This window comes from Mytilus trossulus, chromosome 12 (assembly GCF_036588685.1).
Source record: "Mytilus trossulus isolate FHL-02 chromosome 12, PNRI_Mtr1.1.1.hap1, whole genome shotgun sequence".
NCBI lineage: Eukaryota > Metazoa > Mollusca > Bivalvia > Mytilida > Mytilidae > Mytilus > Mytilus trossulus.
The window spans coordinates 36,134,092-36,152,436 of NC_086384.1; the positions used below are offsets into that span (position 1 = coordinate 36,134,092).

At 33.3% G+C, this 18,345-nt stretch overlaps 1 protein-coding gene across 2 annotated transcripts; it reads right to left on the reverse strand.

Moving 5' to 3' along the window:
- Nucleotides 1–9,007: 9,007 nt before the first annotated feature.
- LOC134691991 (phospholipid scramblase 1-like) lies at nucleotides 9,008–18,143 on the reverse strand. 2 transcript variants are annotated; one of them, XM_063552308.1, is made up of 11 exons: nucleotides 17,996–18,143; nucleotides 16,693–16,761; nucleotides 16,633–16,650; nucleotides 14,692–14,820; nucleotides 13,387–13,464; nucleotides 12,440–12,516; nucleotides 11,736–11,872; nucleotides 11,200–11,314; nucleotides 10,373–10,469; nucleotides 10,007–10,065; nucleotides 9,008–9,253 (listed from the first exon to the last, which is right to left on the reverse strand). In XM_063552308.1, exons 1-11 carry the CDS (start codon nucleotides 18,009–18,011, stop codon nucleotides 9,203–9,205), a joined length of 846 nt encoding a protein of 281 aa, XP_063408378.1. In that variant the 5' UTR covers nucleotides 18,012–18,143; the 3' UTR covers nucleotides 9,008–9,202. The 2 variants fall into 2 exon arrangements, with proteins under 2 accessions (XP_063408378.1, XP_063408377.1); XM_063552307.1 differs by having other exon boundaries at nucleotides 16,633–16,761.
- Nucleotides 18,144–18,345: the final 202 nt, after the last annotated feature.

An 18,345-nucleotide genomic window follows, 5' to 3' on the forward strand; every position in this document is an offset into this window, starting at 1 on the left:
CTCCAAACAAATATTAATTTTCTAGAATGTTATAAATATGATTAAGAAAATAAATATATCAAACAATATCATTGGAGACATCCATATTCTTACAGTCATCCATACACAAAAAGAGTTTAACAACTTATCATTTCTGTAGAATTATTTTCATTAATTTTAACTACATGACATACAACTTTTAATTCGTAGTTTTCCCACAGAGGCTTCCTTTGATAGGGAGCTACCATTTGATTTTCATGGGGGGGGGGGAGGAGGGTTTGATGAAAACTGTTGTCCTGCCTTTTTTTCAGCTGTAATCTCTGTCCTGCCTTTTTATTTTTCACTCTGTTCGGTCCTGCCTTCTTTTTTTAGTTTATCCTGACTTTTTTTTACCTAAATTGTCGTCCTGACTTTTTTTTTTTGCAAGTGTCTCATCCTGCCTTGTTTTTTACTCAAAACTCCTGTCATTAGATATAGGAAGATGTGGTGTGAGTGCCAATGAGACAACTCTCCATCCAAATAACAATTTAAAAAATAAACCATTAAAGGTTAAAGTACGGCCTTCAACACGGAGCCTTGTCTCACACCGAACAACAAGCTATAAAGGGCCCCAAAATTACTAGTGTAAAACCATTCAAACGGGAAAACCAACGGTCTAATCTATATAAACAAAACGAGAAACGAGAAACACGTATATATTACATAAACAAACTACTGTACATCAGATTCCTGACTTAGGACAGGTGCAAATGCCTATTCTTTTCAAATTTCATCCTAGCCCCCCATACAAATCAAATTGTAGCTCCCTTATATCGTAGTTACTGTCACAATGAAGTTTATAGTGGATTTTTGAATTACAAAGAAAAACATAAGATGCGTCCACAATATATAAAAGAAGATGTGGTATGATTGCCAATAAGACAACCGTTCACAAGAGACCAAAATGACACAGAAATTAACAACACCGTACTTCCATCAACAATGAGCAAAACCAATACCGGAAAGTCAGCTATAAAAGGCCCTGAAATAGAGCAATGTAATACAATTGAAATGAGAAAACTAACGGCCTTATTTGTATAAAAAATGAACAAACAACAAATATGTAACACATAAACAAACGACAACCAATGAATAACAGGCTCCGGAATTGGGACAGGCACATTCATACATAATGTGGCGGGGTTAAACATATTAGTGGGATCCCAACCCTCCCCTAACCTTGGACATTGGTATAACAGTACAATATAAGAACAAACTATAAAAATCAATTGAAAAAGGCCACAAGTATATCAACAAAACGTTATTCTATAGACGTAATTAAATTGGTTAAACTATGTATTCACCATGTTCACAGGACCGGATATCTACCCACATACAGAGCATATACGATGATATGTTCTTGCAGATCCTATCCAATGACATTCTACTGTTTGTAAGCACTGCTCTGTATTTTGGGGTATATGCCCCAAAACCGGTCAAAGTGTGTTTTTTTTACAGTTCATTCTTGTCAAACACAACTGTAACCATTTTGAAATAAGTTCTGTAAGCACTTCAGTTTGGGGACTTTGCCCCAAAATGTTTGAGATCTGTATAGGCAAAGCTTCATTTCATTTTGGGGCTTTTGCCCCAAAATAATTTCAAGCTTGTCATCAACTATGTACTTTGTTATTCAAGTCTTGGGAAAGAAGAGAATAAAATATATTTTCTCTTTTCCAAATACTTATCAAACAAACTATATCATGTACTTATTTTGGGGCAAAATTTCAAGCTTGTTATCAACTATGTACTTTGTGATTCAAGTCTTGGGGAAAAAAAGAGAATAACATATATTTTCTCTTTTCCAAATACTTATCAAACAAACTATATCATGTACTTATTTTGGGGCATGTGCCCCAAAAATACAGCGGGAAGTATTAACGTTTTGATTAAAATATATATTGTTTTGTCAGATGTGGCTTAAAAAAAGATCTAATCCTAAAGATTTTGGGGATTTAGCCCCAAACAAATACAAGTTTGTACATATAAATCATGCAATATTACCCACAAGTGTTTGTACTTATTTATCAATGTAAAGTACCAAAAAGAGAATAAAATAGATTTTCTTTTCCAAATAGAAATCGTTATACATTATTGTGAACTATTTTAATATTACGTAACTCTGTTGAGCGATGTGGTCCTGGGTTCCGCTAAATACCATACCGTATATACAAGGAGTATTGACAAAAGATGTGAAAAAAATGTAAGTTTATAATAACTTCGAATTCACTGGTGACAAAAAACCCAGGAAAATAAGTTTATACATTATATAACACTTAAGGTGATTGAAACAATTAAATGATGAGAGACACTTACCAATAACTTTCATACACTTAATAGTGATCGTTATTCAATCGTATGTGTCAAAAATCAAAAGTATATTTGGTAGTGTCCTCATTTTCAGGAAGTAAACAAATATATAAGCACAAGACCCAACAGCTTTAAAAATTGAGCATGGAGTAATCCGCAGTCATCTGTTATATAAATTCTGCCGATGTGGGCACACCTCTTCCGAGTATTGTTTTAAACCACGAAAAAATCCAAGTGATGTCACTCTTAATGAGTTAAGCTGATTGCAAATTATTTCTTTACATTTCGTTTTTATACGACCGCAAATTTTGAAAAAAATTTCGTCGTATATTGCTATCACGTTGGCGTCGTCGTCTGCGTCGTCGTCTGCGTCGTCGTCGTCGTCTGCGTCGTCGTCGTCGTCGTCGTCGTCCGAATACTTTTAGTTTTCGCACTCTAACTTTAGTAAAAGAGAATATAAATCTATGAAATTTTACCACAAGGTTTATGACCATAAAAGGAAGGTTGGTATTGATTTTGGGAGTTTTGGTCCCAACATTTTAGGAATTAGGGTCCAAAAAGGGCCAAATAAGCATTTAATTTTTCTTGGTTTTCGCACTATAACTTAAGTTTAAGTTAATAGAAATCTATGAAATTTTGACACAAGGTTTATGACCAAAAAAGAAAGGTTGGGATTGATTTTGGGAGTTTTGGTTTCAACAGTTTAGGAATTAAGAGCCAAAAAAGGGCCAAAATAAGCATTATTCTTGGTTTTCGCACAATAACTTTAGTTTAAGTAAACAGAAATCAATGAAATTTAAACACAATGTTTATGACCACAAAAGGAAGGTTGGTATTGATTTTGGGAGTTTAGGTCCCAACAGTTTAGGAATTAGGGGCCAAAAAGGGACCCAAATAAGCATTTTTCTTGGTTTTCGCACCATAACGTTAGTATAAGTAAATAGAAATCTATGAAATTTAAACACAAGGTTTATGACCATAAAAGGAAGGTTGGTATTGATTTTGGGAGTTTTGGTCCCAACAGTTTAGGAAAAAGGGGACCAAAGGGTCCAAAATTAAACTTTGTTTGATTTCATCAATTGGGGTTCTTTGATATGCCGAATCTAACTGTGTATGTAGATTCTTAACTTTTGGTCATGTTTTCAAATTGGTCTACATTAAGGTCCAAAGGGTCCAAATTAAACTTAGTTTGATTTTGACAAAAAATGAATCGGTTGGGTTCTTTGATATGTTGAAACTAAAAATGTACTTAGATTTTTGATTTTTGGCCCAGTTTTCAAGTTGGTCTAAATCTGGGTCCAAAATTAAACTTTATTTGATTTCATAAAAAAATGAATAAATGGGGTTCTTTGATATGCCAAATCTTACTGTGTATGTAGATTCTTCATTTTTGGTCCCGTTTTCAAATTGGCCTACATTAAGGTCCAAAGGGGTCCAAAATGAAACTAAGTTTGATTTTAACAAAAATTAAATTCTTGGGCCTCTTTGATATGCTGAATCTAAACATGTACTTAGATTTTTGATTATGGGCCCAGTTTTCAAGTTGGTCCAAATCAGGATCTAAAATTATTATATTAAGTATTGTGCAATAGCAAGTCTTTTCAATTGCACAGTATTGTGCAATGGCAAGAAATATCTAATTTCACTATATTGTGAAATAACAATTTTTTTTTTAATTAGAGTTATCTTTCTTTGTCCAGAATAGTCAGCAAGAAATATCTTATTGCAAGAATTTTTTTTAATTGGAGTTATCTTTCTTTGTCCAGAATCAACTTAAATCTTTGTTATATACAATATACAATGTATATTCACTTTTTACTACCAAATGATAAATTTAAATAATCTTTACCATTCAGTGATAACAAGCAGTTTTTTTACATCTTAATATTTATGATGTATTTAAATGAGTAGTTATTGTTGCAAACTCCATTAGAATATTTTAATTGAGATTAGTTTTGGAATAAGGGAAAGGGGGATGTGATTAAAAAATTGGGTTCATTTGAAATTTCATAAATAAAAAGAAAATTTCTTCAAACATTTGTTTGAGAGGATTAATATTCAACAGCATAGTGAATTGCTCTAAGAGAAAACAAAAATTTTAAGTTCATTAGAACACATTCATTCTGTGTGAGAAACCTATGCTGTGTCAACAATTTAATCACAATCCAAATTTAGAGTTGAATCCAGCTTGAATGTTGTGTCCATACTTGCCCCAACCGTTCAGGATTCAACCTCTGCGGTCGTATAAAGCTACGCCCTGCGGAGCATCTGGTTGTGTTTTGCTTTTTCACCACTAGTACTGTCTCTTGTGAGGGTTCAGAACTGACAAATATGTTTAAAACCACAACTTTGTTTTTGGTATGCGTCTGTCCGTAGTCAGTATCTGTAGTTCAGTAGTTGTCGTCCCATTGTTCATGTCCGTCATACTTTTTTTGTTGTTTGGTAAATTGTTTTGTTCTTTATTATGTTGGGTATAATTATACTAGGTTCTTTTCAAAGAAGTATAGACCTACAGACAGATAAATTGATTTTCTGCCGTACTAGTGTACTCTTGAAGGAGGGTAGTTTACCTAACATAATAACGACTTCACGATTCAGCTAACAAGCAAGCTAACCAAAGATATAACCTTAAGGTTCATGTGGACCCTATGGCTAAAATGGCCGTATTTTCACCTCAAAATTGTCTCTGAGTACAGGCAAACCTGTGCATCTTGAAAAGTATAAGGCATAGCATGCCCTAGATAACTTGATAGAATTCAAATGCATTGTATGATTTAGAAAATTCACTGGATTTTGCCGTACACTTTTTTTCGTCTCTGCAAAAGATGATAAAATTAACAAACAGTTGAGTTTACCTTGATATGGTCCACTCAGGTACACAGTTTAAATAGCCATTTATTGTCAGGTATCTATTGTCCATCTAATGTCCATGTCAATTAAAAATGCTCACTTTAATTTTTACCTGTGGGGAAGTTCTCAAACCTGTTGGGAATATATAGTTTATTTTGGCACCTTCTGGAGGAATTAAAAAAAGTGCACGACAAAATCCTTGTAAGTTTTTATTTTTCTAAAACATAATATCTAAAACATAAAACATACTTTAAATTCATTTATCTAGGGCATGCTATGCCTGATTTTTTTTACAGGTGCGTAGGTTTGTCTGAACTAATTTTGAGGTGAAAATACGGCCATTTTAGCCATAGGGTCCACATGAACCTTAACCTACACACTCAATGCAATCGGTTTTAACACATTATACGGTCGCCATTGGGATTAATTAATAAACCACTCGTCAATATTTATCTTACAAAAATAAAACGAGGACTGTATCAAAGAGACAACCCCGCCAAAGAGCACAAAACAGTCCAAGACCACCAACAGAAGAATCCTGTAACTAGAGGCGGACATCAGCTGGACCCTTAACAATATGGTATAATAGTTCAGCAAAAACGGACGACAAACTAAACTCCGATCGCGAATCATATAAATGAACCAAAATTATATTTGAAAAAAAGACATACATGTTTATAGAAGGCTACCAAAGAGTATGTCAAGATTTTTTTTAATTCAGTCTGAAACAGCTGATTTTGTAATATTCTTTGTTTTGCTACTTTATTCCGTATTCTACCAATAATTTATGTGACGGATGAGGAACACGTACTATTCTTCGGAGATATTGACCATACCGATGCACTTTGTCTCACTCCAGACCTATGCTCCTGCATGTATGTGATGGCATATGTTGCTTACCCTGTCAATGTACATATTGGTCTCGCTCCGTATGATTCGGATTATTTTCACTCAAATTAAAATCGTATATGAGGTGCTTAAATTAGGTATTTTCACATCGGTATAGGGTTCGTGTTGCTTACAGTCTTTGATTTTTTTTATGTTGCGTTGTGTGTACTGTAATTGTTTATCTGTTTGTACTTTCTTTCATAACCATAGCGTTGTCAGTTTATTTTCGATTTAGTTTGAATGTCCCTCGCAATTACTAAAAAGTCAGACACATTCAATGCATACATGTATGAGTATAAGTATGCCACTTTAAAACTAGAGGCTCTAAAGAGCCGGTGTCGCTCACCTTGGTCTATGTGAATATTAAACAAAGGAAGCAGATGAATTCATGACAAAATTGTGTTTTGGTGATGGTGATGTGCTTGTAAATCTTACTAACAGTCTTGCTGCTTACAATTATCTCTATATATAATGAACTTGACCCAGTAGTTTCAGTGGAAAATGTTAATAAAAATTTACAAATTTTATAAAAAATTTATAAAAATTGACTATAAAGGACAATAACTCCTTAGGGGGTCAATTGACCATTTCGGTCATTTTTTTACCTATTTGTAAATCTTACTTTGTTGAAAATTATTGCTGTTTACAGTTTATCTTTATCTATAATAATATTCAAGATAATAACCAAAAACAGCAAAATTTCCTTAAGATTACTCATTCAGGGGCAGCAACCCAACAACGAGTTGTCAGATTCATCTAAAAATTGTACAGCAGATAGTTATTGATGAGATATAAAATACAACCCCATGTCAGATTTGCTCTAAATGCATTGTTTTTTTAGTTATAAGCCAAAAACTGCATTTTACCTCTATGTTCTATATTTTTTGCTGTGGCGACCATTTTGATTTGATGGCCGAGTCACCGGACACATTTTTTAAGTTGAATACCCCAAAGATGATTGTTGCCAAGTTTGGATTAATTTGGCCCAGTAGTTTCAGAGGAGAAGATTTTTGTAAAAGATAACTTAGATTTACGAAAAATGGTTAAAAATTGACTATAAAGGGCAATAACTCCTAAAGGGGTCAACTGACCATTTCGGTCATGTTGACTTATTTGTAAAACCTACTTTGCTGAACATTATTGCTGTTCACAGTTTATCTCTATCTATAATAGTGTTCAAGATAATAACCAAAAACAGTAAAATTTCTTTAAAATTACCAATTCAGGGGCAGCAACCCAATAAAAGGTTGTTCTATTCGTCTGAAAATTTCAGGGCAGATAGATCTTGACCTGATAAACAATAATACCCCATGTCAAATTAGCTCTAAATGCTTTGGTTTTTTAGTTATAAGCAAAAAACTGCATTTTACCCCGATGTTCTATTTTAAGCCATGACGGCCATCTTGGTTGGTTGACCGGGTCACCCCACACATTTTTTAAACTACATACCCTAAAGATGATTGTTGCCAAGTTTGGATTTATTTGGCCCAGTAGTTTCAGAGGAGAAGATTTTTGTAAAAGATAACTAAGATTTACGAAAAATGGTTAAAAACAGACTATAAAGGGCAAAAACTCCTAAAGAGGTCAACTGACCATTTCAGTCATGTTGACTTATTTGTAAATCTTACTTTGCTGAACATTATTGCTGTTTACAGTTAATCTCTATCTATAATAATATTCAAGATAATAACCAAAAACAGCAAAATTTCCTTAAAATTACAAATTCAAGGGCAGCAACCCAACAAGGGGTTGTCCGATTCGTCTGAAAATTTCAGAGCAGATAGATCTTGACCTGATAAACAATTATACTTCCATGTCAGATTTGCTCTAAATGCTTTGGTTTTTGAGTTATAAGCCAAAAACTGCATTTTACCCACTATGTTCTATTTTTAGCCGTGGCGGCCATCTTGGTTGGTTGACGGGGTCAAGCCACACATTTTTTAAACTAGATACCCCAATGATGATTGTGACCAAGTTTGGTTTAATTTGGCCCAGTAGTTTCAGAGGAGAAGATTTTTGTAAAAGCTAACGACGACGGATGACGACGACGACGGACGCCAAGTTAAAGCTGACTTGGCCCTTTGTGCCAGGTGAGCTAAAAAGGGGGTTCCTAACCCAGGGCAAAAGGGGGGGTTCCAATCACATGTTCCCATTCAAATACATTGATCGTCCAAACAAAGGGGGGTTCCAACCCCCGGACCCCCGTTCTGGATGCGCGCCTGTAAAACATAAGAAAAATGTGTCCATGGGACAAAGATGATGCCCTTGTTTGCATAAAACGTTAGAAAAAAAAACACAACTTAAAACCGGTAAAAGTGACTGTTCTTGTGGAAATAAGCGTTGTATATATATAACTAACTTAAGTGAGTTCAATAGCATCTGGTTTAGGCAAACTTCAGTTAGAGAATGGAAACGAAAAATTTAGCATTATTTTTATTTGTAAAGGACATAACCCTAGTAGAACGGTAATAGTGACGCCATTGCATTTTAGACTTCATCTATGTTTGATGAAATGCTAAAAATAATTATCGCTATTTCATGCATTTTCCCTTTGATCTTATTTTGTGATAATTTTTCATATCATGCTACTCTCTTGAGATGGAAAATTATCGCTAGAAACTAAGGAGCCACGTGGCGTTGCTATTGAAATTGACATGAAGTTGACAACATCGTCATAGTTAAAAATAGCGATAACAGATTATCATTGGTCATCTCAAGTGATTGGCTCAAGCGAGAAAATCAATCTCGTTGAGATAACCAACGATAACCTATAACTGTGGATAGGTTTCATATATCATATATTGCATATGGTTGAGACAAACTCATGATGAGAACAGAACCCAATTTTGGGACATACGGGCGTAGGTACGGACGTACATGTACATACAGATGGACAAGAGCTACACTTATTACACTCTTCGTTGGAGACCAACAATACGATTAATTCTAACCAATGAAATTTATTGGAACAGCGGAGTATTCATTTTACATAATACATATGAAGCACTAGTTCAAAATAAATATATTAAATACAACTTGACTTTTTCTGTACATTGTTTTTCTTAGACAATGAAAATGTTATCAAAGAAACAGCATTACAGTGCATTGAATAAGAGTCTTTTCACTTTCACTTTTGATTCTAATTATAGCTCATCAATTTGTTACCAGCTCCTTCGAAGAACATGAAATCCTGTAACAAAAAAAATGCCATTTAGTTTTCTATAATTTATTTATATATAGAACTTGGTTTTTTACCATCATTCAATATTTTTTTTGTTCCCACAATTTTAGAGTAAATTTAATTGAACATTTAATTCACCCAGAAAGCTGTGGTGTATAGTGGTTAGCGCATCGGATTTCTAACACAATGGTTCCTGTTTCGATCCACGTGCCGGGAAAAAAAATTCGGGGACTGAACTTTCGGCTCTCCCTTGACACCATTTGCAAGTATGGTCTTGAGTAACGATGATAGTCCGGAGAAAGGGGACAAGGACTGGCTGACCCGTGTCATATCTCTTGCATGTAAAAGACACCCTTGAAAACAGATCAGGCTAATGCCGCTAAAATTCAGTATCTCACCCGCAAAGTGGAAAGCGATTAATATAAGTTGATATAACTTATTTCTCAATCATTGCAAAGTCATATTTTAATATTCTGTAAGTTTTGTCGTGTGAATTGTTTTTCATGTTTCATGTCGGTGCCTTTCAAAGACTATACCGTTTGGGTTTTCTCATTCTTGAAAGTCTATAATTGCTTACATCCACTTCATTTGAACTGCGGTGGATAGTTGTCTCATTGGCAACCCAACAACGTCTCATTAGTTCTACATGGTATTGTTCATTAATTTTGCAATTTTCTGAAGTTTTAATTGTTCACATTAGATGCATCCGTAATTTTTGAATGTTTTCTCGTGTGAATTTTTTTATCAAAAATAAAAACTTACGATCAGGAAAACTGCTCCCAAAACGCATGCCTTTGCTTTCACATCAAGATTCATGGGAACTGCAATTACAATATAACAATATTATATATATGTAAGTTGATTAATTATACTTATTATTTAATATAGATATTTTGTTTGAATCTTGATACTTTATTTGTAAGTTTCCTCGACACGACAAAAACTTCCATGAAGGCTAAATACCTCTTCATTTTTATTCACACCCTGAAAATACTAAAATATAAAGACTGCAACACAAAAGCTTTTTTTAAGTTATAAGAATGTATAGTTGGGTGGACAAAAAATTATGCTCGTTTGCCTAAGGGGCATATAATATTGGAAATTCATACGCGCTTTAAAGGTACTTACAGTTAGCTCCGAATGTATTTGCATCAGTAAATATTTCTGCCATGCCTGGTTTTTTCGAAATCTTTCCAAGATCTGCTGTTTCTTCTGCATTCTTAAGCTAGAAAATAAAAGATTAAAAAAAATGTAAAATTCTATTTATTTTGCCTGTTAACAGCTTGTATTTATATAGGTACAATGTACAATATGTATCAAGATGAATTTTGAATTTTAACAGATAAAGGATAATACAGTGATATATGTAGTCTGCTATAAGTTAATTATTATTTCTCTAATTCGATGTAAATTTATCCCTTTCTGAACCCATTGTATAAAAAAATTTAATCAACGTGTGGTTGCTGGTGATCTCAGAAGATCATTGGATGATTGTAAGGGTCATGACCTTTTTAGCCAACAGGAATGATTCAAATTATGCAATAACAGGTGTGAATGAAATTGACAACTTCGTGCAATGTGAAAGGTACTCGAATGGGGGATATTCGGTTAACAAAAAAAGAAAATGTATGTTTTAATCATTAGAGAAACAAATTCTTACATAGTTACTCGTGAATTATCGGATTTATCCAATCTCGATGATAATTTAACTATCTTGATTGGATAAATCCGATAATCCACTGGTACCAATGTAAGAATCTATATATATCAACTAAAATTGAAATGAAAACAAACACTTAACTGAAAACAAAAAAGCGGTAATATTAGGAAAAGTAGGGAACACATTCTTTGCTACATCAACAGTTCATTTTACAAGGCGTATATCCCTAAAGTTCCTCTCTAGATATACATACAGATCTATATATCATAAGAAAGTCATAATTTGTTTTGCTTACCATAAAAACATCTTCACAGCATGGCATACTAAGTACACAACAAGGACCATTTATTTTCAGTATATCATTGTGGTCAGCGTCTTTTATTGTAAATCTTGGAGCCCAGCAACTCTGTCTGTTAAACAATAGAAATTTTGATAAATAAATACTTCACATTATATCTTCAGTTTAAAATGAAGATGAATTTCATTTTCTCGTGGAATGTCCAGCATTCGAACAACAACGGCAAGTTATGTTTCATTAGCCTTTGAACATATTTTTTTTTCAAGAATTCAGATACAAAAACATATTTATTTGGTTCTACCATGTTCAGAATTGGAATTAGCTATTTAAACATTTTCAGCTGGAACTATGTACCCTTAAACTATACTTGCATCTGCTCAAGTAGAAAATATACGGTATTATAAACATTAATTAGGATCACATCTGATCCGATTTGTGAGTTGATTCATTGGGACAACTAATGAAAGATAATTCAAAACTACAAACAAAAATAATATTTTCTATGTAATAAGCTGTAAAAAAATGTTATTTACTCTTGTCGTACGTATCCGATAACATGTCCAATTGGTGCTTCCACACGCACTTCGTGTGCACAGCAGTTACAGCTTCCGGTTGCGCACCAGCAACATCCAGCAAACATTTTGAAATCTCTTACAAGCCGTAATACTTCCTGAAAATAAGTAATATAATATTGAATTATTATATGCTGCTGGTAATTAGAATGTATTAAAATTTGTAAACTTGAGACATTTAAAAATGAAAGTTTAACCACAAATTACGGCTTTCTGAGATTTATGTCATTATTCCACACTCAGGCGTTCATTATCACTGAACCAGTATATATTTGTTTAGGGGCCAGCTGAAGGACGCCTCCGGGTGCGGGAATTTCTCGCTACATTGAAGACCTGTTGGTGACCTTCTGCTGTTTTTTTTTTATTTGGTCGAGTTGTTGTCTCTTTGACACATTCCCCATTTCCATTCTCAATTTTTTATTATGTATTTATAATTCTAATTCTGATAAATTACGACTGGAAGTTCCGTGATTTACAGAAGGACAATAATGGACACAAATTTTCAAAAAATGGCAAAAAACAAGGAATAGAGAAAGAAATAGGCCAATACCATAAAGAATAGAGAAAAATAGGCAAAACAAATAAAGAGTAAAGAAAATGATTATTTTTTTTTAAAAGAAATGATGCACCCCTGATCCAGACCCTCAAAGTAATATGGTATCTACCTGGTTCATGTTGTCTGTTATGTGAATAGTGAATCCTCTACTTGGTCCACAACATTGTCTTTGTAACATAGATGATTCTACAACGATAATTGTACAATAAAATTAATCATGTGTTTGTCTGTTTTGATCATATAAATGTTCAAGACAAATCTTTACTAACAAACAAAATACATGTATAGCGTTTATTTTTCTCAAATTATGATTGAAAAATACACATAGTGCGAACGATTTTGCCCCAGCGAGCTTCACAAACTTATAATTCTTGATTATTACAATGTTACATATTGGTTCACCTTGCTGAAATCATTAGTTTTTTATGTTGTGTTGTGTTTTTTTTTTTTTGCCATGACATTGTCATTTAGTTTTCGAATTATAAATTGAATATCCTTAGGCATCTTATGCCTCTCTGAAATAGATACTTGCAAAACACTAAAATATAAAAAGAGATGTGATGTGATTGCCAAGGAGACAAATATCCACCAGAGTTTAAATGAAGTGAATGTACATGTAAGTATAGACCAACTACTGAACGACCAATATTTTCCCCGGTAGCTGTCGTTGCGATTCCACCTAATGTGACTTGAGCATCACAGACAACCCCGTCTCTGTCTATTCTGTACTATTCTCTCACAATAATGAACAATTACTTAGTTGCCAATAAAGCTTTTCGTTTGTTGTTGTGTACGTGTTATGATGAATTGTTTTACATTTCGAAGTCTTTTAAAGCTTTCCATGTGGTGTATTTATACTCATAGTTGAAGGCCATACGATGTCCTACAGTTCATTACTGTGTCACCTGGTGGGTGGAGAGTTGTCTCATTGGTTATTAAACATGTACTAGTATTACATGTTCTATTTTTCTAATAATAGTTAGTGTAAGGTCAACAAGACAATGTTAAAAAGGGAATGCATACTTTAGCAAAACAATAATTAGAAATAAAGCTTACCCTCAGCAGCAAAATAGATCTGTTGGTTTTGATTGTTGGTAATTTGATATTTGTTTGCCTGCTCCCAGCCAACAAAGGCTACAAAGAAAAACAGCATAAATAAAATATTATTATTTTGCTAGAAAATGCATTTGAGATATATTAAACCGTGTCATGGAATTGAACTTCTTTGCAATCCTTTATAATAAAAGAAGATAATACTTTAGTTTCATTTCCACTTGGACAAAAAAATACAACATTGTACTGTTCCTGGTGAAATAAAGGATATAAACACATGAACACATATTGTAGCATTAATTGTTTATAATAATGGTTTCAGGTATAGTAAAACAGGAAGTTCTGTCAACAGTAAAGTTGACATCATAAAATATTTCTAAGACATTTTAAATTTTACTTTATGGAATATTCGTGTCATAGATGTAACTACAATCAAGACCTTGAAGGCATAAAACTTTGCTCAGTGCTCTGGGCACAAAAATAATGCTCGAAACATGAAATCCAGCAATTTGATTGGTTGATTTTCGAGTCTGAGTACAAAAATCATGCTTAAAAGTTTTATGACCGTGAGGCCAGAACTCTGTTCCCAACTGTGATAACATGAGCAACATGACGTGGAAACTAATCTGCTTATCCTTCCGGGGAACTTGAGATCACTAGCTCTCAGTTATGGTGTAGTTTGTGTTGCTTAGTCCTTGGTTTACTATGTTGTGTTTTGTGTTTGTTTGTCTGCTAGCATTTTTTTTTTGCCATGGCGTTGTCTGTTTATTTTGGACATAGAAGTTTGAATGTCCCTCTGGTATATTTCGCCCCTCTTTTACATGAGACTATTACAGACATTTTTTGTGAAAATACTTTAAGTAATAAATTTATATATTGGTACTGTCCTCGAAAAGTTATGAACAATATACTAAAAGTAAAAACACAAAAATACTAAACTCCGAGGAAAATTCAAAAAGGAAAATCAAAAATCAAAAGGCAAAATCAAAAGTCCAAACACATCAAACGAATGGTTAACAACTGTCATATTCCTGACTTGGTACAGGCATTTTCTAATGTAGAAAATGGTGGATGTAACCTGGTTTTATGGCTAGCGAAACCTCTCACTTTTATGACAGTCGCATCATTTTTTTGTACCTACTTGACGTTATATTATCTAGTACCGTAACTGACAAATAAAGGTCTATTTTTGTAGAAAACGGATAAGTGTTAGCATTACGTTCTGCTCAGCACCTTTGTTTTAAATGTTTACTGCATTGTACATGAGTTAACAAAATAGTTTTTAAATTGACTATAAATGAAAAATACCTTCAATTAAATCCACTTGCTGTTTAATTATAACTGAGTCAATCTGTGTCAAGTATTCCAGTCCAGACGGACAGCCCGCGGTAGCACCTACAGCCGGCATCCATTGTTGTTGGTTAGCTTGAGGTAAACCTAAAATAATAAAACAAATCTATTCAGAGATACAGAAATAAAGTTCTACACAAATGTCAGTCACTCAGACTGAAGGGGACACTTCCACATTATGTGATCAAATTTGTAACATTGACACGAGATGAGCAACGGTGATGGATTCATAAATTGTATAAGGATTGAGGGGGCACTGAATGCTTTAGACTGAGGGAGCCCCCTCCAGTCATGCTTCAGTGATTCCCTATATAATCAACAATTTTTCCCCACAAAAAAGGGGGTGGCTCCTGGAAAGACCTCTCAATCCGCTCTGAGCAACAGTGGTAGATCCAGATTTTTTTTAGGGAAGGTGCACTGACTGCCCGGGCTCTCTCGTCTTTCTTCCTAAATCGGCTTATGAACAACACAAATATTAATTCAAAAGATGTCAATACCCATGCTATTTCTAACCTTTACTAATTACGTGTACTTATTCATTTGAAATAATTATGAATAAACTGCCAACGTTTTTGAAAATTGCAAATCTATCAAAGACTAATAGGGGAAAAACATGGCTGCATTACACCACAACAATAAAATATATGGCCCTAAGAGATTTTTCAAGGTAAACTATCCATTACAAGAAAAAATTATTATAATTATAAAAATCAAATTTAAATAACGTAATTTTAATTCGATTTTTTTGCGAATACGTCATTGTAATTTTAATGTAAACATCATGTTAGATCATGTTAAACTTAAAGTCCATTTATAAATCCTTTATACTTCAAATAGAATATTTAAAACAAGTGATCAAACAGTTAAAAGCGCTGGACAAAACTTATTTCACAAATATTTATTTTAATTCTTAATTCCTTTGTACACACTTGGCTAGTAATAAATGCCTTACTCCTTTTACTAATTTTTATAATTATAAAGCCAACCTTTTTTACCTTACGCCATAAATAGTAACTGTTTATACAGTGATATTTCGCAAGAAATTCAACTTGGTTTCCACAAGGATTTGTATAGCAAGATGTCCATACGTACTCCCTGTGATACAAACGATACAACAACAAAGACTGGTTAAATTACTCGAGTACAGTGGCGGATTCAGGGGAGGGGAGGGCGTTGGACCCCCATTTTGAACGATTAATGCATTTGTATAAGGGACATATACACATGTTGTTGTGTAAGCTTGATACCCCAATTGTTTAACTGATAATTCATCTTGTAATGAATTTTTCCACTTTAGATAAACTACATTTCTTAGCTTCAACCATAATGAGCACTGGCAGGGATGATTCCGATACCAGTATCGAACACAACAAACACTGACAATTCGAAGTTATAAAACTTTATGAGCACCAGCAGGGGTGATTTCGCAATCAATATCGAACACAACGAAAATTGACAATTTGAGGTCATCAAAATAATTTAAAGACTGAGTGAAATTCAAGGAGCAATTGTTTTCTTCATTTTCTAACTACAATGAATAAAAATCGTTCGGTGTTTTAACTTCATACATTTATATTACAAAGGAAGAATATACGCATAACAATGTAAAAAAAATAATATGTTTTCATGTATGCATACACGTGTTATTTGTATGACTGTTTTATTCTTCTGAACGGAGAAGTGTGCTTCGGTGGGTAATTGTCTAAAGAGAACGATAACGGAACTACAAGAGAACGACCAGAGAACGGTATATCTAATAACTACAAACAAGGTAGCTTCTAACGAGAACGACCAGAGAGCGATAGGAGAACGTTTAGAGCATGGTCAGGGAACGAATAGCTATTAACAACAACCCTGGTGGCTTCTGACGGTCAGAAAACTCAGATAATAACTACAAACCTGGCGGCAGTGCTGGTGGTTGGTTGGTATATGGTTGTTGTTGGTTGGTATATGGTTGTTGTTGGTTGGTATATGGTTGTTGTTGGTTGGTATATGCTGGTGGCTGCGACCCATCTTGTCCGGGATGTACTGAAATAAATTACATACATATTTTAATATCTTGGCAACAATGGGATATGGAACTAAAAAAATAGAAAACACAAATTAAAGTTACACATATTTTTGTATAGGAAAATTAAACAAAATCAAATGAAATATAGGGGAGTCCCTGATTGTCACCCCAGCCCTCCTGTTTAAGAACTTGTAAACTATCAAGATTCCCTCCCCGAAACCATAATTTTTATATATTCGTGTACGGAACAGAAATGGGTGGCGCTTCTCGACACTCTAAATGCCGTGCGGCACTCCCATGCATTATAATATTAAATTTCAGTATTGTTCATTAAAAATACTTGTTAATAGAGAAATAAATTTCAATGAAGTGGAATTTATTCAAAATCGATAGTTGTAATTACCGATTATATGTAGCTTGTTTGATTTGAAAAAAAAAAAAAAAAATTGTATCGATGTTCTCGCAATCCCATCACATAGAAATAATATAATATGCTATGTAAATACATAACTAAATTAAATGTATAAATATGGGATTACGTTTGAATTATTTTCTATATGCGGTAATACCATAATACTAATAATGTTCAAGTTGATATTTGGCCGATTTTTGAATACAAACAATCGTTTTTGAGTTTGTTTAATTATGCGTTCAGACATGATCTGTATGATTTTAAATTGTCATCAAATATAGTGGTGGATCAAGAATGTGCAAAACGGGACATAGAAACAAATAAAAGGAGCAGAAGACACACATTTCAGTTATAAATTGCGAAAAGAGGGGTGACGCTTCTAAACACCCTCAACAGCCGTTCTCCACTCCCATGTTTTCTGACTATCCCATTATATATTTTTATCACATTTTTATCATTAAATACATATAAATAAATTAATAAGTTTCCATGAATTGTAATTTATTAAAATCGATAAAATTCTGCCTAATATATGAAGATTGGTAATGCATTGATTGCTGCTATATCGCTTTCTGTTTTTCATATGGATATAAATTACATCTATGTCGAGAATATGGTAGATGAAGCTATGATATATTGTAATTGCAAACATTTGGGTTTTCCGTTGCATCAATATGTGGCCAATAGTATACTACATGTAAAAAAAATATTCACAAAATTTCAGCCTAATGGCTTGTTTGTCTAACATTGTGCAGCATTTATATATTCCTTAAAAATCCAAAAAATAGGATTTTTATTTTAACAATTTGCTTAATATTCATCTTTAAAAAATGTTTTACCTTTTTGTTGGTTCATGATTACTATCCGTTGTAGATTATGAGAGAGTGACCATTTATCTATTGTACAATCAATATATAATGTTTGTATTTGTTTACATTGGAAACGGGTTAAGCTTGACCGATGTCCAGTTACATATTTCGACCTGTCTTAGTTTCTATAATTTCTGAATAGGTGAAAAATTATTGTTATTTAAATTACCCAGCGGGTAACAAAACAGTTAGGAAAATCATTTAAATTAAGAATACATATGAAATAATTGCAAGATTTTAATTGTATTAACGTGCAATTAATTAAATTAGCATAAATTATTTATATGGGCTTTGAATATTAATAAGGTATTGTTTACAAT

Bases quoted from the DNA above. Each gene is read 5' to 3' on its own strand.
- LOC134691991 (XM_063552307.1), bottom strand. The intron at 13,465-14,691 runs GTATTTTTCATT...TTTTCTTTGTAG, and splicing joins GCAAGTGGATTTAATTGAAG to CCTTTGTTGGCTGGGAGCAG. The intron at 10,066-10,372 runs GTAAGTACCTTT...TTGTAATTGCAG, and splicing joins AAATACATTCGGAGCTAACT to TTCCCATGAATCTTGATGTG.